Raw genomic sequence first — 25,366 nt, 5'->3', positions numbered from 1 at the left:
GCTCCTCCTTCGCTGCTCGGCATTCCTCTAACTCGTATACATCAAGATATCTTTTCCTTTGTTTACCTAAATGAGTTTGCAGACGAACAGTTTTGAGTTGTTTTTGCTGCTGATAATCTTTAGTGTGTCTCAAAACTAATGAAGTTAGCTAAGTAAGCCCCATTACCATTTTGCCAACGAAGACCAGAAATTGACTCATCACCCTCTTCGGAATTATTTACTCTAACATGGAGGCAATATGCATCATTGAGCAGCTAAATGTTTTTCTCCTCGTTGCTGTTAATGGTAACACTCCTATTTAATTGCATGGCCATGGACTTGCTTTTACTGGAAGGAAGGAAAGGAAAAATAACGGAATAAATATAAAAAGTCAAAGGGAAAAAACAAAGCCAATTGCTGCAATTCTAGCCAGGGCAATCTGGATAGTTGGCCCTCTCAATCAAGTTTGCCCCAGGGCTGCTGTTATATATACGGCATTTGCCACCATGAAAGTAATTTGCCCGATTCTCATTACCTAGCAACTGGTCCGTCGCCTGAGTAGCTTTTAATGTGAAGGGAGTCATTTGTTACAGTGGGATTACCCATCGTGCACCATAATGCTACACAGAGTGGAAGTGTTGCACTCCCACAGCAAGCTGACTTTTAGAGTTCCTTTCTCTCTCCACAGGGAATTGATGTAGACTTGATCATTGTGAGAATAACTAGGATTCCTCGTTGGGATTTATGTAAGACCCAATTTCTACTATACACAAGGCTCAAGGCTTTACCTTTATTTAACTAGGCAAGTCAGTTAAGAACAAATTCTTATTTACAATGACGGCCAACCAAAATGCAAAAGGCCTCCTGCGTGTTGTATGTGGAGGAGGAGGGCTGCAGTAGGTATCTCAGATAGGGGGGAGTGAGACCTAAGAGGGTTTTATAAATAAGCATCAGCCAGTGGGTCTTGCGACGGATATACAGAGATGACCTGTTTACAGAAAAGTATAAAGTGCAGCGATATGTCCTTTAAGGAGCATTGGTGGCAAATCTGATGGCCGAATGGTAAAGAACATCTAGCCACTCGAGAGCACCCTGACCTGCCAATCTATAAATTACGTCTACGTAATCTAGCATGGGTAGGATGGTCATCTGAATCAGGGTTAGTTTGGCAGCTGGGGTGAAAGAGGAGCGATTCCAATAGAGGAAACCAAGTCTAGATTTAACCCTAGCTTGCAGCTTTGATATGTGCTGAGAGAAGGACAGTATACTGTCTAGCCATACTCCAACGTATTGTATGAGCTCAAGCTCTAAACCCTTAGAGGTAGTAATCACACTGGTGGGTAGAGGAGCATTATTCTTACCAAACCACAACATTTGTTTTGGAGGTGTTCAGAACAAGATTAAGGCCAGAGGAAGCTTGTTGGACACTAAGAAAGTTTTGTTGTAGAGTATAAGACTGTGTCATGTGCATATAAATGGATGAGAGAGTGTACTACTGCCTGAGCTATGTTGTTGATGTAAATCGAGAAGAGCGTGGGGCCTAGGATCAAGCTTTGGGGTACTCCCTTGGTGACAGGCAGTGGCCGAGACAGCAGATGTTCTGACTTTATACACTGCACTCTTTGAGAGAGGTAGTTAGCGAACCTGGCCAAAGACACCCTCAGAGACACCAATACTCCCACAATAATGGAATGTTCTACCGTATCAAAAGGTTTGGCTAAGTCCTATAAGGTTGCAGTGACACATCCATAACATGAGCGGAAATCAGATTGCATACCAGAGAGAATACTATAGACATCAAGAAAGCCAGTCAGTTGATTATTGTTTTTCAACACTTTTGATAAACAGGGCAAAATAGAAACTGGCCTATAACAGTGTTGTCCATGATATAGAGAGTGGATTATTTTTCAACATGTCTGTTTTTCTTCTTTTTTTTCATGCAGAAAGTTCCTCAGTACACGTTGATCATCCAGGCCACAGACATGGAGGGCAACCCCATGTACGGCCTGTCCAACACTGCCACGGCCGTTATCAGGGTGACCGACATCAACGACAACCCACCAGAGTTCACCGCCGAGATGGTAAGAAAGAACATAGCTTCACATCTATGCATTATACAACACTGTGTGATTCACTCTGTTCCCAGTCATAGGACTGTAAATAACCAGGCAGAGCATGTTGTGTCTCAACCGATGACGGGCACAACAACAAAAACTCAGATGATGTAAAATAGGGTCTAAGCTACAACATATGCAAAATAAATAAATACATCGCAGTTTACGTGTTTTTAGATCATTTACGTTAAATTTACATCATTTTTATTCCCAATTCTTTGTCCCGAGAAATGATAAAATAGTTGTACTACCCTGTGTATACGTTTTGAAAGTGATATCAAACTCAACCGTTTATCTTTTCCAGTGATGAAGGACTGGATGTCTCATGATAGGGTGGGATATGCAAACCGGTTCAATTTTGAGAACATCTATTGCCTAAATGTTTTGGCATTCAGTTCCAAAAAGTAACTTTCTGACCACTTCTACTATGGGCAAATATGTATAGAAAGGTTTGTTCAAATCAAAAGGGGTGCATCCAAAAAGTGATGGAAATAAATTGGAACAACCCACATGTAAGTACTGAGACTGTGAGTACATCAGGCAGGCAGAGAGAGCAGAGACAGGTGCTTGATGTATTTGTTACCGATACATTGGCCCTTGTGTAATGTAATGGTATTGTTTTGCTATCAGGCCGAGCTGGTGATGATAACATGATAAATTGCTGTGGACATTTATTTACTTGAAATTGGGTGTTGGGTGTGTAGAGCTGGAGCACGGAGCCTGTGTTTTTCGCTGGCGCAGCAGTATGTGTAACTGCTCTCTGTCCCATCCTCCATCTTTTATTCATTTAGTTCTTTGGAGAGGTGCCTGAGAACCGGGTGAATGTCATCGTGGCCAACCTGACGGTGACGGACAAAGACCAGCCCAACACACTAGCGTGGAAGGCCGTCTACAAGATCACTGGAGGTGACCCCACCGGCAGGTTCTCCGTGCCAACCGACCCCACCACTAACGAGGGCCTGGTAACCGTCGTCAAGGTGAGACAGACTGCAACACCCTCAGACTTAATCCATTACCCAAATCCCCTTCCTTCCACTCCCGTATCTCCCAGGGGAGCCACTTATTTTAATAGCTAATTGTATTTTATTATTATTTATTTTTTTACCTTTATTTAACTAGGCAAGTCAGTTAAGAACAAATTCTTATTTACAATGACGACCTACCAAAAGGCCTCCTGCGGGGACAGGGGCTGGGATTAAAAATAAAATAAAAATATAGGACAAAACATGACAAGAGAGACACCACAACACTACATAGAGAGAGACCTAAGACAACAACATAGCATAGCAGCAACACATGAAAACACAGCATGGTAGCAACACAACATCAAATCAAATCAAATGTATTCATATAGCCCTTCTTACATCAGCTGATATCTCAAAGTGCTGTACAGAAACCCAGCCTAAAACCCCAAACAGCAAGCAATGCAGGTGTAGAAGCATGGTGGCTAGGAAAAACTCCCTAGAAAGGCCAAAACCTAGGAAGAAACCTAGAGAGGAACCAGGCTATGAGGGGTGGCCAGTCCTCTTCTGGCTGTGCCGGGTGGAGATTATAACAGCACATGGCCTAGATGTTCAAATGTTCATAAATGACCAGCATGGTCAAATAATAATAATCATAGTAGTTGTCGAGGGTGCAACAAGTCAGTAACACAAGAGTAAGTGTCAGTTGGCTTTTCATAGCCGATCTTTGAGAGTATCTCTACCGCTCCTGCTGTCTCTAGAGAGTTGAAAACAGCAGGTCTGGGACAGGTAGCACGTCCGGTGAATAGGTCAGGGTTCCAGCAGGTCTGGGACAGCAGGTCAGGGACAGGTAGCACGTCCGGTGAACAGGTCAGGGTTCCATAGCTGCAGGCAGAACAGTTGGAACTGGAGCAGCAGCACGGCCAGGTGAACTGGAGACAGCAAGGAGTCATCAAGCCAGGTAGTCCTGAGGCATGGTCCTAGGGCTCAGGTCCTCCGAGAGAGAGAAAGAAAGAAAGAGAGAATTAGAGAGAGCATATTTAAATTCACACAGGACACCGGAAAAGACAAGAGAAATACTCCAGATGTGACAGACTGACTCTAGCCCCCCGACACATAAACTACTGCAGCATAAATACTGGAGGCTGAGACAGGAGGGGTCAGGAGAAACTGTGACAACAACATGGTAGCAACACAACATGGTAGCAGCACAACATGGTAGAAGCACAAAACATGGTACAAATATTATTGGGCACAGACAACAGCACAAAGGGCAAGAAGGTAGAGGTAACAATACATCACGCAAAGCAGCCACAACTGTCAGTAAGAGTGTCCATGATTGAGTCTTTGTATGAAGAGATTGAGATAAAACTGTCCAGTTTGAGTGTTTGTTGCAGCTCCTTCCAGTCGCAGCTGCAGAGAACTGAAAAGAGGAGCAACCCAGGGATGGGTGTGCTTTGGCGACCTTTAACAGACTGTGATTGGCTAAGACTCAGCTCTTTAAAAAAAGTTTATTACGCTCTTGTATCTTTGTAAGCTGAGTGTTGTCTTTAGTTGAGAGAACAGAGGTGCATACCATGTGTTTAATTCAATTCCACCGCGTGTGTGTAAAGTCAGTGAGTAATAATTTCTCAGCAGTAGTAGTACAACTAACTACAGTAGCCCCTAGCTGACTTCTTCTGGGATCTTTGCCTCATAGCATTAGAAGAAGAAGAGTACTTTATCGATCCCTTCCCTTACTGTCCATGGACCATACTTACGTACTTTTGCGTTTCCTCCCTCCAGCCAATCGATTACGAGATCAGCAGAACGTACATGTTGACGGTGGTAGCGGTGAACGAGGTGTCTCTCGCCCGGGGCATCTACTCCCCTCGCCAGTCCACCGCCACGGTCTCCATCAGGGTCATTGACGTCAACGAGAGCCCCTACTTCGACCCCAACCCCAAACTCATCAAGCTGGAGGAGGGAATGTTAGCAGAATCCTCACTGACCACCTTCACAGCACAAGACCCTGATAGATTCATGCAGCAAAGCATTAGGTAATAATGATACTAAATAGCTGTATTCATACAGAGCTTCTCATGCAGTTTCTTCAATCACTGACTGTCAATAAAAACACTCCCATTCTCAGTGAGATATGTATCTTTCTTTTGTTGAACATTCACCACCTTTAGCCTTGAATGTATGAGTCTGTATAAAATCAAAATCGTGATTAAAAAAAACCTAGCTTGTAAGGTTTGAATGAACGTCTTTACGTCTCTTCTTTAAATCTTCGTCCTCTGTGTTCTCAGATACACCAGGCTCTCAGACCCAGCCAACTGGTTGAGAATCGATGCTAACACCGGGCGCATCACAACCATCGCCGTCCTGGACCGCGAGTCGCCCTACGTGAAGGACAACATGTACAGCGCCACCTTCTTGGCCTCTGACAGTGGTACTTAGCCTAGCCACCAGGCGCTAATATCTGCTTCCAGCTGTATAGCCAAGGGAATATTGTTTTTAGCAGGCAAAAATCTCACACACAGCTGCCTTTTTCATGATTAAAATTGTGCCAGACACCAATGTAGCAACCGCCACCCTGTTGAAAGTTAATGTTTCAGAGCGAGCACAGACCTAGCAGCCACACTGAGGACGTGTTCACCTCTCTCCTCTCTCCTTCCCTGACTGGATTTACCTCTGTTCAGGTTTAGCCTGTTCCACAGAGCACAGCATAGGCCAATAGGCTTAGAAACTCTCTCAATAAAGAGGTTTCTCAGCATTAATAGGTCAGGATTAGATGAGTGGCTCATTTGAGCGTGGCCTGAATGGCAAAAAAGCCTCTTAGCCCCATGAATACTAGAGGGGCTGAGGCTCTGGGTCTCCCGGGCTAAGGCAGCGACAGTGTGCTCTTCTCTGTCTGTCTGCTTTAGTATTCTCACCCTGTGGCCTCCCCCTTCATCAGGAATACACACTCACACACACACACACACACACACACACACACACACACACACACACACACACACACACACACACACACACACACACGCACAGCCCCTCTGCTCCTCCCTCCTCTCCCCAAACGTTGCGATATATCCCCTACCCTCGCCCGTGGAGAGAGAGGAGCACCGCTCCTCAGATCAGTATGCAGTCTGGAGGGGTCCTGTCCCTGCAGACTAGCTGCTGCTGCTCCTCTCTGCCTTACTTTTACACCAAGAACCAGGTTCAGGCTAAGGACGTTGTGTATTACCAAACATGCAGCGAGACATCATGCATTAAGATCACTTCAATGCTATACTTCCCCTTATCGTTGTTATGTATTATGTAAAATCTATATTCTAAGACGTTTGTGCGTGTGACATTGTGTGTGCATCCTTCCCTGTCTGTGTGTGTTGTCCCATCCAGGCGTCCCACCAGCGAGCGGTACAGGTACCCTGCAGATCTCCCTGCTGGACATCAACGACAACGCGCCGCACGTCTACCCCCAGGAGACTGAGATGTGCAAGAAACCCGAGCCTAACGGCATCAACATCACAGCGCTGGACGGAGACCTCAACCCCAACGCCGGACCATTCGCGTTCGAGCTGGCCAACAGGCCCGCAGACGTCAGAAGAAACTGGACCATCACACGGCTCAGTGGTAAGACACAACAACAACAACAACAATAACAAACAATCAAACAAACAAAAACACTGCAGATCAGGGCTATTCAATATATCGGGGCCTCTAGGTCGGCAATACTGCTGGTTTTCATTCTTCCAATGTAATCAGAGACTGATTTAGACCTGGGTCACCAGGTGACCATTCTGGCCAATAGCTGACATTCATCAATCAACTGCCAGTGAGAATGGAGAACCACCAGTAGTCCTGGTCATTTGGATGGTGATAAATAACACTATAGGTTTGGCACTGGCTTAGAGGGAGTACCGTATGAGCATCATGTCCATGAGCTTTCTGGCTCTCCATAGGGCCAAGAGCAGTTACCGACACTCTTAGAAAAAGGTCCTATCTAGAACCTAAAAGGGTTCTTTCCACAGAGGGTTGTACCTGGAACCAAAAAGCGTTATCCTATGGGAACAGCCGAAGAACCATTTTGGAACCCTTTTTTTCTACTAGTGTATAACAATAGACAATGCTCTCAGTGTGCGTGCCTCACTATGTTAAGACACTATATTATAAAAGAGATAAGTAACAGGCCTTTGCTCTATCAAGCAGCTCACTAATTGATTATGCTAATTATACAAACAAAATATTGGAGGAATTACTCATTTGTTGTGCGTTGATAGCGAATAGATGTGAGTGTAGACCGCAGTAAATGAATAACTATCTTAATAGGATAACAGCCATATGGATTATAGAATCTGGGGGGGGGGTTAGCCTAAGCTGCATTATCAAAAAGGTCTTCAGTGGGTTTATAAGCTCAAAATCTAAATCCTGACCATATTTTGGATTAGATATGCTAACACAATTTCCAGGTATTGGAATTCATGCTGTTCAAAAGTATGTGGACACTCCTTCAAATTCGTGGATTCGGTTATTTCTGCAACACACCCATTACTGACAGGTGTATAAAATCGAGCACACAGCCATGCAATCTCTATAGACAAACATTGGCAGTAGAATGGCCCGTACTGAGGAGCTCAGTGACTTTCAACGTGGCACCGTCATAGAATGCCACTTTTCCAACAAGTCAGTTTGTCAAATTCCTGCATTGCTACAGCTACCCCTGTCAATTGTAAGTGCTTTTATTGTGAAGTGGAAATGTCTAGGAGCAACAATGGCTCAGCTGCGAAGTGGTAGGCTACACTAGATCACAGAACAGGACCTCCAAGTGATGAAGCGTGTAGCGCGTAAAAATCGTCTGTCCTTGGTTGCAACGCTCACTAAAAAGTTCCAAACTGCCACTGGAAGCAACGTCAGCACAAGAACTGTTCCTCGGGAGCTTCATGAAATCTGTTGTCATGGCTGAGCCGCCACACACAAGCCTAAGATAATCATGCAGAATGACAAGCGTTGGCTGGAGTGGTATAATGCTCACCACCATTGGACTCTGGAACAGTGGAAACGCGTTCTGTGTAGTGATGAATCCTGCTTCACCATCTGGCAGTCCGACAGACAAATCTAGGTTTGGCGGATGCCAAGAGAACGCTACCTGCCCGAATGCATAGTGCCAACTGTAAAGTTTGGTGGAGGAGGAATAATGGTCTGGGGCTGTTCATGGTTTGGGCTAGGCACCTTAGTTCCAGTGAAGGGAAATCTTAACGCTACAGCATATAATGACATTCTAGATGATTCTGTGGTTCCAACTTTGTGGCAACAGTTTGGGGAAGGCCCTTTCCTGTTTCAGCATGATAATGCACCCGTGCACAAAGCGAGGTCCATACAGAAATGATATGTATAGATCGGTGTGGAAGAACTTGACTGGCCTGCACAGAGCCCTGACCTGAACCCCATTGAACACCTTTGGGACGAATTGGAATGCCGACTGCGAGCCAGGCCTAATCGGCCAACATCAGTGCTCGACATCACTAATGCGCTTGTGGCTGAATGGAAGCAAGTCCCGCAGCAATGTTCCAACATCTATTAGAAAGCCTTCCCAGAAGAGTGGAGGCTGTTATAGCAGCATATGATCTAACTCCATATTAATGCCCATGATTTTTGAACAAAATGTTCGACATGCAGGTGTCCACATACTATTGGCCAGGTAGTGTATTTATTTTCCCAGTAGTTACACTCTGGAACATTTTAAGTAGAGTGTTGTTTTGTTTTATTTAGGGATTAGTAATTGAGTTGCATATTTATCTTTCTTCTTTCACTTTCCCTTCCTTTATGCCTCTTTCCCTCCCCCCTCTCTCCCTCTCCCCCTTCTCCCAGGTGATTATGCCCAGTTGAGCCTGAAGATCGGCTTCCTGGAAAGCGGCATCTACGAGATCCCCATCATCATCACTGACTCTGGCAACCTGCCCATGTCCAACACATCCTACCTGCGGGTCAAGGTGTGCCAGTGTGACCACAACGGGGACTGCACCGACCAGCAACACATCATCGCCGCAGGGCTGGGCACGGGCGCCATCATCGCCATCCTGCTCTGCATCATCATCCTCCTCAGTGAGTGCAACCCTGCCCTCTCGCATGCTCACGCGTGCACACACTCTCACAGTCACACACACAAACACACACACACACACCAGTGTCCCCACCACCCACCTGCCACACACAGACAAGATCAAATGCCATCCCTTGCCATCCCCAAACACTGCCACAGGAATTATGGAGGGAGCTAAACATCATGCCCAAGAGACACCAGTAGATTATTTCAGGATTACCCAAAAGATAGCCCTGATCAGGCTCGAGGCAAGCTCTAAATTCTGGATTGGATTACATGTGTATGCAAAATATGTCAGTTATTATGTTTTGTAATATGGGATCTCCCTCCCTCCCTCCCTCCCTCCCTCCCTCCCTCCCTCCCTCCCTCCCTCCCTCCCTCCCTCCCTCCTTCTGTAGTTCTGGTGCTGTTGTTTGTGGTATGGATGAAGCGTCGTGATAAGGAGCGTCAGGCCAAGCAGCTTCTCATTGACCCGGAGGACGACGTCAGAGACAACATCCTGAAGTACGATGAGGAGGGAGGTGGAGAGGAGGACCAGGTGGAGTAACACACATTCACATACACACAGACACACACACACACAAGACATCCTCAGATATCCTGTACACAGAAAACCACACTTGTTATAATGAACTTCAGTTAATACAAGGGAATCATTTTGTCTGTTAATATCTTCCACAAATGGAGTGTGTTCATGCCACGGGCCCATTCTGTGAGGGACTCCACACATTGGCCTAGGTAGTGTAGACTAGAGATGAGTGTGGGGTGGTAGCAGTCTTCAGTCCTAAATTGGCTTCTGAGGCTAGTAATTGCAGGGATAATGTAATTTGGAGACATACATCTGCTACTGTGTAATAATTAAGCTCCATCTAAAGGTAATGATATGACTGGGAAGCCATTACACATCTGCCAGCGATTGGGCAGGAGGGAGACACACACACACACACACACGCACAGTGATTTCTGAAGACACTGTGATATAACGCTCCTCAAAGACTGTAGAAGCGGGGGGGGGTAACTGAATTCAGATTTATCGAAAGAAAACAAGCTTCCATTTTGAGGTGAGTGGAGGAGGAGGGCTGGACGTCAGAAGGAAATGGTTTTGTCTTTGGAATCTGGAAGTCAGTCAGTCGGTGGTGTGTGTTGGGTAAAAAATGAACCAGACTGTCCCAGTGATGTGGACTATATAATGCCTCACCTCTGTTCTCCCTATCTCTCCCGCTGTGGAGGAAATTGAAGTGTCAGACCATTGGCCACTCTGTGCTCTCTGAGTATTTTATTTTAGTTTCTGACTGCCATTGCCTGGGATTTTATTAGTCCGTGGGGCACTCATTCTACCAAGAGGAGACAGCTGATCAGCCCCTTTCTCACTGGCTGTGTGGGAAGTGAAGAATAATGTGGTGTGGAAAGAATATCCAATTCCAGAAACTTCTGTGTAAGTTAAAGTTTTGTAACTTGATAGAGAAACTCCATTGTAATGAGTGTTTTCTAGCCCTGCCTGTTCATCAATGCAGTCGCAAACTGAAGCACGTCTTTGCCAAGTTTTTCAAAGGGCCACAGAAGAAAACTGTATATGATATCATTTTCCAAATACAGATGGAAATGCTTATTTTTCGAGGTCACACAAACAAAATAGCTTAAAGATGCTTCCTTTCATTCAGCCCAGTTATTAAATTACCACCAGACTATTTTGTCTTGACAAAACAAACCTGTTTATGCAACCACAACAGGTGTCCTAATTCCTCATTCAGTTGTGAAAAGAAAAAAGAGTGGAAAAAAACAACCTCTTGTTAAAGTCTCACTCTAGGAGGGAGGGCGCAGAGTCAGTCAATAGGCGCAGACCAGGGCCATCGTCAGTCAATCTTTTGCTTCAAGCAGAATATTAAATAGATATTTGAAGTGAAAATATGGCCTAACAAATTCCTTCCCTTACGTGAGGAGTTTGGGTATCCGATATTGTTTACTGTCCAGCTTCACCTGTTGTAGGATCAAGTGGAAGCCTTTGCTTTGGAATGTCCAGCCACAATGTGGGTGATTCAATGGGTTGTCCGGGCGTGGCAGGGGAAATTATATGTCAGTGTGTTGGTGCTTGGAGCTGTAGTGTGAAGAATGGTGCCCTTGAGTGCTTAGCGTGTCGTCATTATCCAGTTCTGGCTACGTGACTGTAATGATATGCTGCAGTTCTCTGTCACTAAGCTCTGACCTCTGGGATGACCCTGTGGTAGGTCCTAGAAGGGTCACAGGGTGGTGGGCTGGGAGGAGGGAGGTGGGCTGGAGGGGACACATGGCATCCTGCTCTGGGATGTATGATGACCATTGTCCCCTTCCAGACAGACCCTTTCAGTCAACCGGAGGGGACATGGGGATTGTATTTTTACACGCACTGTCAATCTGTCTGTTTAGATTATCCATTTGTTGATTTCCAGATTAACATGATACATGTGTAGGCCTATGTTCCACAAGGAATACAAAGGCCTAAGTAAGTTAGATACATGTGTTTATATGATCACCGTCATTTTTTAGGAGTAGGGAGTGTCTGGACTGGAGTGTCTGGACTGGAGTGTCGACATGTAGTTGTGTCTGTGTTTGTGTTTCGATTCATATGTTTGTATTTTAGTCATCTACACTATGCATTTATTTGTACATCTTTAGACATGCATACTCACTCAGGATTTGTGTGTCCACGAGTGTGTGTGAGCTTAGTTATATGCATAGTTATATGTGCAAGCGAGCAGGGACAATATTGAAGGGGGATATTAGAGATGGATGGATTACTGAAAATCTGCTAAAGAGGGACAATCCATCATTCACGCTTATTAAGCACACAACTATTCTCCCATGGCATTCCCTCCATCATATCCTCTCTGATAGCATATCAGTCCACCTCCTCACTGCTGTCTTCTCATCCACATCACAACGCACCACGGCTCTCCAAATCTCTTTCTCTCTCATTCTCCTTGTTCTCTCCATCTCTCTGTTTCTCTCTCTCTCCATTTCTTCCTCTCTCTCTCTCAATTTCTCTCTGCAGCTCTGTCCAGTCCTTCTCTCTCCTCCTGTGACACTGCACAAACCAAACGGCGAGCCAGTCAGGTTGCCTTGGCAATGTTAATAGGATTAGTAATGGCTTATGCATATCCGCCATTCCGTGTCTGGGAGCCTGATTAGAGCAGAACAGTTTCCTGCACACTCTTCCAGAAGAACACTGCTCTATTGCAAGTGGGTTGAAGACTGATGCTCGGTTCCTTAGCCTTGACCCCGAAGCTGGATATTGTTAAATGCAGCTAACTGTCCAAGTGGTAATACTTCAACCAACAGTCTAAAGTCCACCCATTGATAGGATTTGTAGCTCTGATGATACAGGGTAGCAACAGTAACAACAATATACAGTTATGTAGACACTGCCACCCCACTCATATATATATTTTTATTTCAGTGTGTCCCAGTCTCGGGTAGATCATGTGGCCTATGTGTGTGTATTGGTCTAGGTAGAGAGATCTGCCCATGTGTGTATCAGTCTAGGTAGGGAATTCTGTCCATGTGTGATTAGTCTAGGTGGACCTTATTCTGTTCTGGCCATGTGTGTATTGATCTAGGTAGGAAGTTCTGCCCGTGTGTGTATTGGTCTAGGTAGGGAGTTCTGCCCGTGTGTGTATTGGTCTAGGTAGGGAGTTCTTCCCGTGTGTGTATTGGTCGAGGTAGGAAGTTCTAGCCATGTGTGTGTATTGGTCTAGGTAGGGAGTTCTTCCCGTGTGTGTATTGGTCGAGGTAGGAAGTTCTAGCCATGTGTGTATTGGTCGAGGTAGGGAGTTCTGCCCGTGTGTGTATTGGTCTAGGTAGGGAGTTCTGCCCATGTGTGTATTGGTCTAGGTAGGGAGTTCTGCCCATGACTCCCGAATGGCGCAGTGATCTAAGGCACTGCATCTCAGTGCTAGAGGTGTCACTGCAGACCCTGGTTCGATTCCAGGCTGTATCACAACTGGTTGTGATTGGGAGTTCCATAGGGCGGTGCACAATTGTTCCAGCATCGTCCAGATTAGGGTTAGACCGTCATTGTAAATATGAATTTGTTCTTAACTGACTTAAATAAAGGTTAAATACTTGTTTATGTGCGTATTGGCATAGGTAGGGAGTTCTGGCCATATGTGTATTGGTCTAGATAGGGAAGCTCTGCCCATGTGTGTATGGATCAGGGTCTAGGTCTTGGTGGGGGGTTATGTCCATGCCGAGCTCCTCTCCCCAGCTCTGTGTGGATCTCCACTTGTCTCTGGCTTCTTGCTGACTTCCATCTGTCCCTCCTCTCCCCCTCCCCTCCAGGATTATGACCTGAGCCAGCTTCAGCAGCCCGACACGATAGAGCCGGACACCATCAAGCCCGTGGGGATCCGGCGTATGGACGAGAGGCCGCTGCACCCCGAGCCCCAGTACCCCATAAGGTCAGCAGCCCCGCACCCCGGGGACATCGGAGACTTCATCAACGAGGTAAACAAATAAACAATAAACAAACACACTAATCTTCTCACGGTTAAACATCTGCATCTAGAATAATGCCACAGGAGAGGGCTTCGCCCGGCCCCGCTGACAAAGTCCATTTTCAATGTCATTCTCTAAATCAGGTTATATTTAGAGAATGATTTCATAAATACTAAAGGTCATGGTTAGGGGTAGAGGTATAAATATTTAATTTAATGAAGTGAATACTTCAAAATAAAGGAAAGCAGTTGAAGTAGGTGATGCAGGCTTCACATTTGAAGGTTTATTTAGCTAATCTCTCTTCCTGTACTCATGCAAGTATTGATTGAAACAGAACAGACGCAAACTGACATAAAAGGTTAATGGGAAATTCATTTCGTGAATTCATTTTCCCTTTTTCATTTACAACTGCCTGTATAGTGTTTCCTTAGGGACAGATCGAATTTTACTGGGGGGGGGTGGTCCAAAATAGGGGAGGGTTGTCAAACTTTTTTTTTTGCTTTTGTGTGTTTTTTTATTGGGCACAGGGGAGGGTAGTGAGTTTTTTTCCCTGATTTACATTCGCTGTTCTGCTTGTATTTTCCCTATGAGCAATGGCTTTACTTACTTTTGATATTACCCTAATAAAGTTTAGAAACGTTTGTGAAGGTTTGGTATGGTGTGGCTATTATTAAGCTTTAGCTACTGCAGGTCTATGATATGAAGGCAGTGAGCCTTGGCGCTCCAACTGACTCCGACAGTTGAACAAGAGGTGAGGAAGACTGTTTCAGGCCTACCAAAGTTACTCCTATAATCTAACAATATAATGCTTATCTTTATACAAAATATTATGATAGAAAATTGTAAAATATATATATATACATACACTACCGGTCAAAAGTTTTAGAACACATACTCATTCAAGGGTTTTTCTTTATTTTCACTATTTTCTACATTGTAGGATAATATTAAATACATCAAAACTATGAAATAACACATATGGAATCATGTAGTAACCACAAAAATATTAAAAGAATCTAAATATATTTTAGATTTTTCAAAGTAGCCACCCTTTGCCTTGATGACAGCTTTGCACACTCTTGGCATTATCTCAACTAGCTTCATCTGGAATGCTTTTCCAACAGTCTTGAAGGAGTTCCCACATATGCTGAGCACTTGTTGGCTTCTTTTCCTTTACTCTGCGGTCCAACTCATCCCAAACCATCTCAATTGGTTTGAGGTCGGGTGATTGTGGAGGCCAGGTCATCTGTTGCAGCACTCAATCACTCTCCTTAATGGTCAAATAGCCCTTACACAGCCTGGAGGTGTGTTGGGTTATTGTCATGTTGAAAAACAAATGATAGTCCCACTAAGTGCAAACCAGATGAGATGGCGTATCGCTGCAGAATGTTGTGGTAGCCATGCTGGTTCAGTGTGCCTTGAATTCTAAATAAATCACAGACAGTGTTTATTTATGCCGCTGGCTGTACTAGGTTGAATCTGAATGCATATGGATGTCCATAAAATTCCTCAAATATCCCTGTCATGTTGTCCAGCACCAAATTCTCCAAAAGAAAACTCTGAAATGCCATATTGTTTTTATGGGGATATTAGAATATTTGCATGAAAATCTGTCACCAATTGGATGGAAACCTAGCTATATACACCCTAAAGACTCAAGTGCGCAAGTCCAGTGAATGTAATTCTAAATGTATTTATGTAAATAAAAAGGGACCACAATGGAAATAATTCCCCAACTTTATTGTGCAATCCTGGTCACTTTAAGTCTTTGAATATACAGTTGAAGTCGGAAGTTTACATACACCTTAGCCAAATGCATTTAAACTCAGTTTTTCACAATTCCTGACATTTAATCCTAGTAAAAAATCGCTGTCTTTTAGGATCACCACTTTATTTTAAGAATGTGAAATGTCAGAATAATAGTAGAGAGAATGATTTCTTTCAGCTTTTATTTATTTCATCACATTCCCAGTGGGTCAGAAGTTTACATACACTCAATTAGTATTTGGTAGCATTGCCTTTAAATTGTTTAACTTGGGTCAAAAGTTTCAGGTAGCCTTCCACATGCTTCCCACAATACGTTGGGTGAATTTTGACCCCTTCCTCCTGACAGAGCTGGTGTAACTGAGTCAGGTTTGTAGAACTCCTTGCTCGCACACACTTTTTCAAGTCTGTCCACAAATTTTCTATGGGATTGAGGTCAGGGCGTTGTGATGGCCACTCAAATACCTTGTCTTTAATGTCCTTAAGCCATTTTGTCACAACTTTGGAACTATGCTTGGGGTCATTGTCCATTTGGAAGACCCATTTGTGACAAAGCTTTAACTTCCTGACTGATGTCTTGATGTTGCTTCAATATATCCACATAATTTTCCCTCCTCATGATGCCATCTATTTTGTGAAGTGCACCAGTCCCTCCTGCAGCAAAGCACCCCCACAACACGATGTTGACACCAACGTGCTTCACGGTTGGGATGGTGTTCTTTGGCTTGCAAGCCTCCCCCTTTTTCCTCCAAACATATCAATGGTCATTATGGCGAAACAGTTCTATTTTTGTATCATCAGACCTGATGACATTTCTCCAAGAAGTACGATCTTTGTCCCCATGTGCATTTGCAAACCGTAGTCTGGCTTTTTTATGGCGGTTTTGGAGCAGTGGCTTCTTCCTTGCTGATTGGTTTTTCAGGTTATGTCGGTATAGGACTCGTTATACTGTGGATATAGATACTTTTGTACCTGTTTCCTCCAGCATCTTCACAAGGTCCTTTGCTGTTGTTCTGGGATTGATTTTCACTTTTCGCACCAAAGTACGCTCATCTCTAGGAGACAGAACGCGTCTCCTTCCTAAGCGGTATGATCGCTGCTTGGTCCCATGGTGTTTATACTTGCGTACTATTGTTTGTACAGATGAACGTGGTACCTTCAGGCATTTGGAAATTGCTCCCAAGGATGAACCAGACTTGTGGAGGTCAACATTTGTTTTCTGAGGTCTTGGCTGATTTATTTAGATTTTTCCATGATGTCAAGCAAAGAGGCACTGAGTTTGAAGGTAGGCCTTGAAATACATCCACGGGTACACTTCCAATTGACTCAAATGATTTCAATTAGCCTATCAGAAGCTTCTAAAGCCAAGACATAATTTTCGGGAATTTTCCAAGCTGTTTAAAGACAAAGTCAACTTAGTGTATGTAAACTTCTGACCCACTGGAATTGTGATACAGTGAATTATAAGTGAAATCATCTGTCTGTAAACAATTGTTGGAAAAATTACTTCTGTCATGCACAAAGTAGATGTTCAAACCGACTTGCCAAAACGATAGTTTGTTAACAAGAAATTTGTGGAGTGGTTGAAAAACGAGTTTTAATGACTCCAACCTAAGTGTATGTAAACTTCCAACTTCAACTGTATGTATTTTTTTCACTGACAAATAAAATCAATCAACCAATCCAAACTGTTATGAATGGAAAAAGACATCTGTTACAAAACACAAAAAAGTTTCATGACATTCGGAGATTTTCAAGCCATTGATACTCTGTAAGTCTATTAGGTAGGAAGGGATGTATTTTCTGTTTGTCAAGATTGACGTTGTCTATTTATTGTGGTGTTGACAATGCAAACCATTATATTGAAGTGCCCGATGTCGGTATGCTTTGTCTATTGGTTGTGTTGTGCATTGGCACAGAAACCTTTTGGTGTAAAATTTGTTGCATATATTTTATATAATTATAAATACGGCATCAAAATGTTCAAAATCTGACATCGCCCTAGCTGATCAATGTCTGCAGCCGCCTCTGATCGTGGTATAATGAAACAGGCAGGGAGATTGAGCTTGTCTATGATGGTCGGCGAACCCTCAACCTTCTGGCCCATAGCCCTGCGTGGCATCGACTGTGCCTCAAAAACATGTTTAAGTCTATATCCACGTTTATAAACACAGGGTCGCTACAGTTATTGTTATTTGTAGTCGTAAACATCATTTTGAGTTAATTCTATGAGGGGGGAGGGTGTTCAATTTATTTTACAGTAAAATGGGAGGGTCATGTGAACATATTTGTTATGTTGTGGAGGGGGGTGCATTTTATTTTATGACACCTTGAGTTGGACCAGCCACTCCCCCCAAGTAAATTTTGATCTGTCCCTTATGGAAATTGTTCCAGGAATAGGAGATAATCGCTTTTTTGGTTCTCTGACAAAAATACAGTATTTATAATGTGTCCAATTTAAGTGAACTAAATCCACACATGTAATTATAATATTATTCACTGGGAGATAATTGTGTTTCTCTTAGCTGTGCAGCAGAATCGGATGGGGTAATAGTTTTAGACGTCTCTCTGTAGAGATCTAGTGGGATGAGACAGAGAACAGCACATTTCCTTTTCCATAGAGGTGCCCTGTTCTGTTCCTTCATGGCCTCGCTTGCCTCAGGGCACCATTGACTCCAGCGTTGAAGGGTGGATGTAAAATGAAAAGAACGGTCATGTATTTTTCACCAGCTCCAACAGACAAGAATTTCACTGTATCCAAAATGGAGTTCTCTCTTTCTCTCTCTCTCTCCCCCAGTTTTTAGATTAGAACTCCCCTACACGCACTATTTCTCTCCCTCTCCTCCTCCCTCGCTCTCTCAGAAAATTCCTGAAAACACTTAATGCTCTTGTCAGCTCAATTTATATTGAGTGAGTTTGAGTGTTTTGTCCACTGCAATACTTATTGGAGCAGAGACAGGTCTGCTGTTTTATGTATTATTTCTGTACAAGGACAGCAGGATGTTGTGGGCCAGAGCATCCTGACCCAGACATCCACATTACAGGCAGTACATGTCAGCCTGTTTCCCATCACATTCATATGCACACGCACACACACACAGACACACACACAAACACACACAGGTGGTCCTCGTAGATTATATCTACTGCCCCCTGCTGGCAGCTGGTTTATGTCTCGTCGTCATTGGGGTAGGAATCTGACCTGGTTGCTCTGGGAGAAGGGGTGGAGGGGGGTGGGGCTGGGGAGATGTGTCTGGGCTCAAAGTCTGGAGTGCGCACACAACCCCATGCCCACAGAGCCTTTGGCAGTTCATTCAAAAATGGGGAGGTAAGCATAGGTCTCAAATCCGCCCAAGAATTTAGCCTCTCAGAGTGGCCAAACAATAGCCTATTATCCAGCTTTTAGTCTGTTCCCACTCCGGGAGGTAATGTTTGGGAAATCAGCCTCACCTTACATAACCTTTTGTTGGCCACAGGTGCTGGACAAAAAGTTCACATAAAAGATTCAAATAAAGTGTTATTGGGGGAAACGTTTTTCAGGTCAACATTTCCACACTTTGTTACACTCTGAACCCCCATATTCACAGTGACAATACTACAGTTGGTTTCTAATCAGGGGAAATAAACAGAGAAACTTACCCCGCAAATCTCTGAATAGGATGTTATTAAATTCAATTACGAGACCTGTTTTGTGAGCAGTGGACCAGAGGGTGAAGTCAGGGGAGGACAGGGCAGCACAATGTTTTCTTAAGATGGACGATAGTCTCTCTCACACAGTGGATGACTCAGTTTTAATGTAATTAGGAGGGTGAAGCTCTGTGATTGGCTAACCTTGTCACACTCCCAGTGGAGTGGTGGTTGTGCCGGATGGGGCTCTATCCATCAGAGCAGTGATGGCTGTAATTGTAATGAACAATCCATCTGTCATATTTCCCACCAAATTATCAGCGCCACAGCCCTGAGCAAACATTTAACAAAGGCTAAGAAGTGGAAAATAATCACTAAGCATCTGGGCACTTTGTTTCAATCTATCCTTTTTTTGAGAGAGAGAGAGAGAGAGAGAGAGAACTACAAAATGGAGTTGAAATAAATATCTGACATGTTTCCAATGAGCCTAGAGGCTCGTTTGTTTCTTCGTGTTGTGCTCTGTTTCTTTTAATTCAGTTATTATTTGTTAGATGTTCTCACTCGCAATGAGAAGATGTTGAATTCGGGACTGGGCCCAATACACTTCATGGCCAAAGCACATCTCCTGTGCTAGATTAGCAATCCATCAAGTCTCTAGAGTACCGTTAAGGAATGGGCTTGGAAATCAATAGCAATCCATAAGGACCTCTCACACTGCTACAAGAGCTTCTGGGAATGTTAAGCACAATCTTCAAAATGGAAACCCCCACCATTGCACCCCACACTCTGAAACACACACACTAATGGAACATATATATATATATATACACACACACACACACACACACACACACACACACACACACACACACACACACACACACACACACACACACACACACACACACACACACACACACACACACACACACACACACACACACACACACACACACACACACACACACAAAGACAATTGTCCTCAGCACTTCCCCAGGGCTCATTCCTAGTTTTGGGGAGCAATACTTGAACACACGAAATGGAGTGGGCATGTAGTACTGTACCAGGGTCCAGTGTGTGGTGGTGATAGCTGGCACATTGTCAGTGCCACTACAGCAATCTCCTCCTCTCAGCCCTCCAAGCCCCTCAGGCAGCGCCCGTGGACATTGGAGTGATGGAGGTTTGAGGAGGGGGAGGGCCAGGCTAAGTCATCAGTGAGCTGAGGCATTTGGTCAGGCGGTCATGCTAAATCTCAGCTTTTGATAAAGTCCTGGATAATCCTGCATGCCAAAAATATCAGGGAGAATCAAAGCCAAAACGCTTCGCTGCAGATGGACACTCAGTGGGAAATTAGAGCCGGTCTTAATCCATGAAAAGGACCTGATTTCCAAAACATGTAGAAGGGAGGAAAACATTAGGAAAATGCTAGCCTGTTGATATTAGCCTATTTAGGTGGCAGTATGGGATAAGAACATGTCTGTGAATGTGAATGTTGTCTGGTAGCTATTGTCAGACAGGGTTTGGTCATGGTGGACTGGCTGGCCTTAATCTCCTCACTCATCTGTGTTTTTTTTATTTCCTCCCGTCCATCCAGGGACTTAAGGCAGCAGACAACGACCCCACAGCCCCGCCCTACGACTCCCTGCTGGTGTTCGACTATGAAGGCAGTGGCTCCACAGCCGGCTCCCTAAGCTCTCTCAACTCCTCCAGCAGCGGAGGGGACCAGGACTACGATTACCTCAACGATTGGGGCCCTCGCTTCAGAAAACTCGCAGACATGTACGGAGGGAGCGACGACTAGGACACAGGATGTGCAAGACCTAAAAAAACAAGATGACAAAGAATGGTGAACCCAGGAAAAGAGAAAATATATTTTGTTTTCCTCTCAATGGATGTGGACAGCTTCTGATTACCGATATTCCCCTGAAAGAGTGGTGACAGGAACAATGACAGAAAAGTTCAAAAAAAGTAAACATAATTCAGAAATATTTTCAAAAAACAACCAATCTAGGCTTATTGTTGTAGTCTACGCATACATATGCTTGTTGAAGGCTTAGGCATACGCTGAAGTGCAGTCCAGTTTTGGAGAAGGGGAGGGAACATTGGTGAACTGTCACTGTTTGGATCGTTGATATTGAGCGCGCTCAATTACACTTGAATTTCACAGTACAGAAGCACTGGGATATAATGTGCCTTTTTGTACATTTTTCGGATCTGAATGATTAGTTTTATGTTCAAGGCTTTAATGGTACTGACTTTTGGAGTGATTTCAAAACATAAGAAAGTATGTTAAACTATGGTATGCTTCTACATGCTTTTTTTGGTTACACAATACAGCTGTTTGTTGAACAATGATTATTTAAGTGAATTACAAAGATGAATAACTTAGATGATGAAGGATCCTTTATTAGCTTGGATGGGGAGAATCAACTGAGAACAGCACTGTACAGTACTCTAGAAATGTAGAACGTTTTCACTAAAAAATTAAACTTATTCAGCTGGTTGCAAATAAAGGGAGTCGTAAGTAATACTTTTGTAGCAGAATATGTTTGTTTTCCTTTATTTCTGAAGTGGTGTAGTATTTTATAAAAACAACAACTGTTTATTTTGTTCTAATCCATGTACACTTCATTTGCCTTAGTCATCATCTGGTACGTTCAACTTTTACTTCACGGTAAAGAAAATGTGTGTACATATATTTTTTTCTTCTTCTGTAGTCTATGAAGAAGTGCAAAAAGTTCTGAACTTGTAAATGTATAATTTGGATTACAAATTAATGTTTTTGCATGTTTTTATCTTTTCACGACAACAACAATTATGAAAAAAGTTATTTCCAAAATGTATTTACAAAGCAAAAAAAATTAAAACCGTGTGACATTAAATGTGTAGAAGTTAAGTCTTTTGTATAAAATGAAGAAAAACAGCAAAAAATAATAATAAAAAAGTTGCAATCTTGTCAGCACAACTGTTTGAATTTGTACCAAAAAGGGGGTGGGTGGGATGTTGTGGCACCATTGGCACTAATTACTGAATCAGCTTTAAGACTGGAAAAGGTTTTTGTCTGAAGCTTTGTGGATAATCGTATGTACTGGAAAACAAATTATACATCTCTGACCCACCAACCATCCAAATAAAATGCCAATTTTGGAGCTAACGACTGTCTCTTTATTTATTTGTTTATTCCTCCAACTCAGCATTGTTTCTCAGTTCTAATTGGATTATGAATTACATAAACTATTGTACAAGACAAAAACATTTTGATTGTACATTTTTTTACCAAGAGGAGGAATATAAATTTCATGCTTAATTTCATTTCAATTTGTTGTAAATGTTTGTTTGCAGTAAATACGAGTAGCCGTGCATGAGTGTGCTTGAGTGAACTTGAGTTTTCTGTTTGAAATATAGAGATGCAATATCTAGAATAGCCAATGTGCACTCAGTGGCCAGATTATTAGTTATTCCCATCTAGTACCGGGTCGGACCCCCCTTTGCCTCCAAAAACAGCCCAAATTCTTTGGGGCATGGATTTTACAAGGTGTCGGAAACGTTGCACAGGGATATTGGTCCAAGCTGATGCGATTATTGACCTATGCTGCAGATTGACAGGCAAAACATTCATGCTGCGACCACAGCCCATTCCATCTCATTCCAAAGATGTTCTATTAGGTTTGGTCAGCAACAATGATCAGATATGCTGTGGCGTTCAATCGTTGCTCAATTGGTATCAAGAGACCTATTGTGAGCCAGGAAAACATTTCCCAGCCTATACTGTTGACATCAGGCAGGATTGGTCTCATGCGGCTTACGCTAAATCTTGGCTCTGCCATCAGAATGACACAACAGGAACTGGGATTCGTCGGACCAGGCAATGTTTTTCCACTCCTCAATTGTTCGATGTTGGTGATCGCGTGCCCACTGGAGCCGCTTCTTCTTGTTTTTAGCTGATAGGAGTGGAACCCGGTGTGGTCGTCTGCTGCAAGAGCCCATCTATGACAAGGATCGACGAGTTGTGTGTTCCGAGATGTCGTTCTGCACACTACTGTTGCAGTGCATCGTTATTTGTCTGTTCGTGGCCCGCCTGTTAGCTTGAACGATTGTTGCCATTCTCCTTTGACCTCGCTTATCATTAAGCTGTTTTCGCCCACAGGGCTGCCGCTGGCTTGATGTTTTTTGTTTGTCACACCATTCTCGGTAAACCCTAGACACTGTTATGTGTGAAATTCCCAGGAGGGCAATACTGAGATACTGGATCCGGCTCGCTTTACACCGACGATCAAACCATGCTCAATGTCGCTTAGGTCACTCGTTTTCCCCATTCTAATGTTCAATCGAACAGTAACTGAATGCCTCGATGCCTGTCTGCCTGCTTTATATAGCAAGCTACGTGACTCACTGTCTGTAGGAGCGTTCCATTTTCGTGAACGGGCTGGTGTACCTAATTAACTAGCCCCTGAGTGTATATTTAAATACGTATACAGTATATACTGTAGGTGCAATAGTCAGAGGGCATAAAACAGATATTCAGTATATTTCTTCTTATGTCTTTGGAGCTTTTTCAAGGTCATCAAGGCCATATCGATCAGCTACTCCCAGCTGTTTTCTGCCTGGTTCTGGAATTCACAACAGTCCAGGGAGGATCAAGCTCTCTGACTTAGTGTTAGGAAGGACACTCAGCCGAGCAGGGCTCTCTCTCCCCTCAGGGGATGTGCATGTATGCTGGTCTCCTGGGACTGTGGGAAATGGGGTGAGAAAAAAAGAGATGGAGAGACAGAAGATTGTCATACTAAATACTGTTGAAATGTCAGTCAATCATCTAGCCTTCCTCTCAATACTACCCTTGCCCTCTCGCCTCCGCTTTGCTCCACTGGGAATTGTAGTTCAGGGAGTGGATTATGCTCAGCCAAACCGAGGTGGACTGGACATGCCTCATTACTTTAGCGTAACTAGACAGTAGCTGGTTTGGAAGTCTTGCTATGGAATACAATGAAATAATATCATAATTGGTGGTGTTTTGAACCTTAGTTGGCTTTTGTTTTTCAGCAGAGGTAATTATTCCGTCTTTTAACTGGTAATTAACTGCTCTGTGTTTGCTTATTGCATGTCTTATATCAGATATACTGTATTTCTTTTACAACTTTATTGTTCCTCTATGACACAGATTTTTTAATGCCACTAGCTAACTCCACATGATCCTACTCAGTTTATTATTAGTTATTATCAGTTATTTCTAAACTGCATGGTGCACATATCACATATCCAGTAATGTACGTATACTCCCACATTTCCTTGGATTAAGTTCCCACTGGGTGCCAACTGGTTAAATCAATGTTTTTCTAAGTATTGTGAAGTGGATTCTACATGTAAAATACATTGGATTTGAAAAAGTAATTTATGTAAACTGCTGTGTTGAGGGTAAAATATTTACCACACGATTATGTCATCATGGTAACCAAATTTCCACATAGACAAACCTTGTATAAAATATGTTGACTTTGTACATTTTAAACCGTGTTAGATCTTCAACATTATATCCACTATCAGAAGAAGAAAACAATTGTCTGGGCAGCACCTCCTAGTGGAGAATTGATTTATCTACAGCTACCCTTTGTTCTCCCATCCAGGGTTTTAACCAAGCCCAGCTTTGATATTTGTCACTGACCGTTACCAATGTTCTATAGTGAAAATGATTGTTGAGGAATCTCCACTTAAAGGGATTTTGGCAATGAGGCCTATATTTACTTCCCCAGAGTCAGATGAACTCATGGACCCATTTGTCTCTGTGTCCAGTAGCGTAAGCATAGACTTCCAGGTCAGTTAGCAATTGCGCTAAACACTAGTTAGTAACTTCCTTCAAACTCCAAGCAGAGACATGAACATGTTATCCACGAGTTCATCTGACTCTGGGGAATTAAGTAAAGAGCCTCATTGCCAAAATCTCAAAGTATCCCTTTAATAGATTCACTGTTGCTATCGAAGTCATTCCAAAGGGTAGGTTGAACAGAGCAAATGAAATGTGACCATAATCTATCTTTCATATATCATCAATGATACTATTTAGGACTATATAATCATCAACAACTATCTTAAATTCAACCCAGGATTCAACAAAAAAGAGACAATACAGAGGCCTACTGTTTCAAGCTCTGGTTGATTTCAAAATGTAATGATATTTACTGATATTGAATTGTGTTTGGTTGTCAAGCCAACCAAATATCAAGGTTTGAAGGAGATGTATCTCCTGCTTAGACTCATCTGTGCCTCTGACTTAGTCTGGCTTTAATTCCAGTTTGTTTTCAAATGAATCATTTATATTTTGGATCAAGTCTCCAGCTCAACCGAAAATCGAAGTAAAAAAAATAGGACTA

The 25,366-nt window shown here is 43.3% G+C and overlaps 1 protein-coding gene across 1 annotated transcript in view; it reads left to right on the top strand.

The window, feature by feature from the left end:
• The window catches only part of LOC106599706 (cadherin-2), an 83,638-nt gene extending 61,483 nt beyond the window's left edge, over positions 1–22,155 (top strand). The window contains exons 8-16 of the mRNA XM_014191007.2: positions 1,923–2,060; positions 2,885–3,070; positions 4,841–5,094; positions 5,347–5,489; positions 6,440–6,673; positions 8,909–9,142; positions 9,539–9,678; positions 13,455–13,619; positions 20,596–22,155. Coding sequence (XP_014046482.2) covers positions 1,923–2,060; positions 2,885–3,070; positions 4,841–5,094; positions 5,347–5,489; positions 6,440–6,673; positions 8,909–9,142; positions 9,539–9,678; positions 13,455–13,619; positions 20,596–20,802 — 1,701 coding nt within the window. The 3' untranslated portion in view covers positions 20,803–22,155. The remainder of the gene's footprint in view (positions 1–1,922; positions 2,061–2,884; positions 3,071–4,840; positions 5,095–5,346; positions 5,490–6,439; positions 6,674–8,908; positions 9,143–9,538; positions 9,679–13,454; positions 13,620–20,595) is intronic.
• The last annotated feature ends 3,211 nt before the right edge of the window (positions 22,156–25,366 follow it).

This window comes from Salmo salar, chromosome ssa03, assembly GCF_905237065.1.
Source record: "Salmo salar chromosome ssa03, Ssal_v3.1, whole genome shotgun sequence".
Classification (NCBI taxonomy): Eukaryota; Metazoa; Chordata; class Actinopteri; order Salmoniformes; family Salmonidae; genus Salmo; species Salmo salar.
The sequence above is the reverse complement of the archived record's forward strand: the minus strand, read 5'-3'. Positions and strand labels throughout refer to the sequence as shown.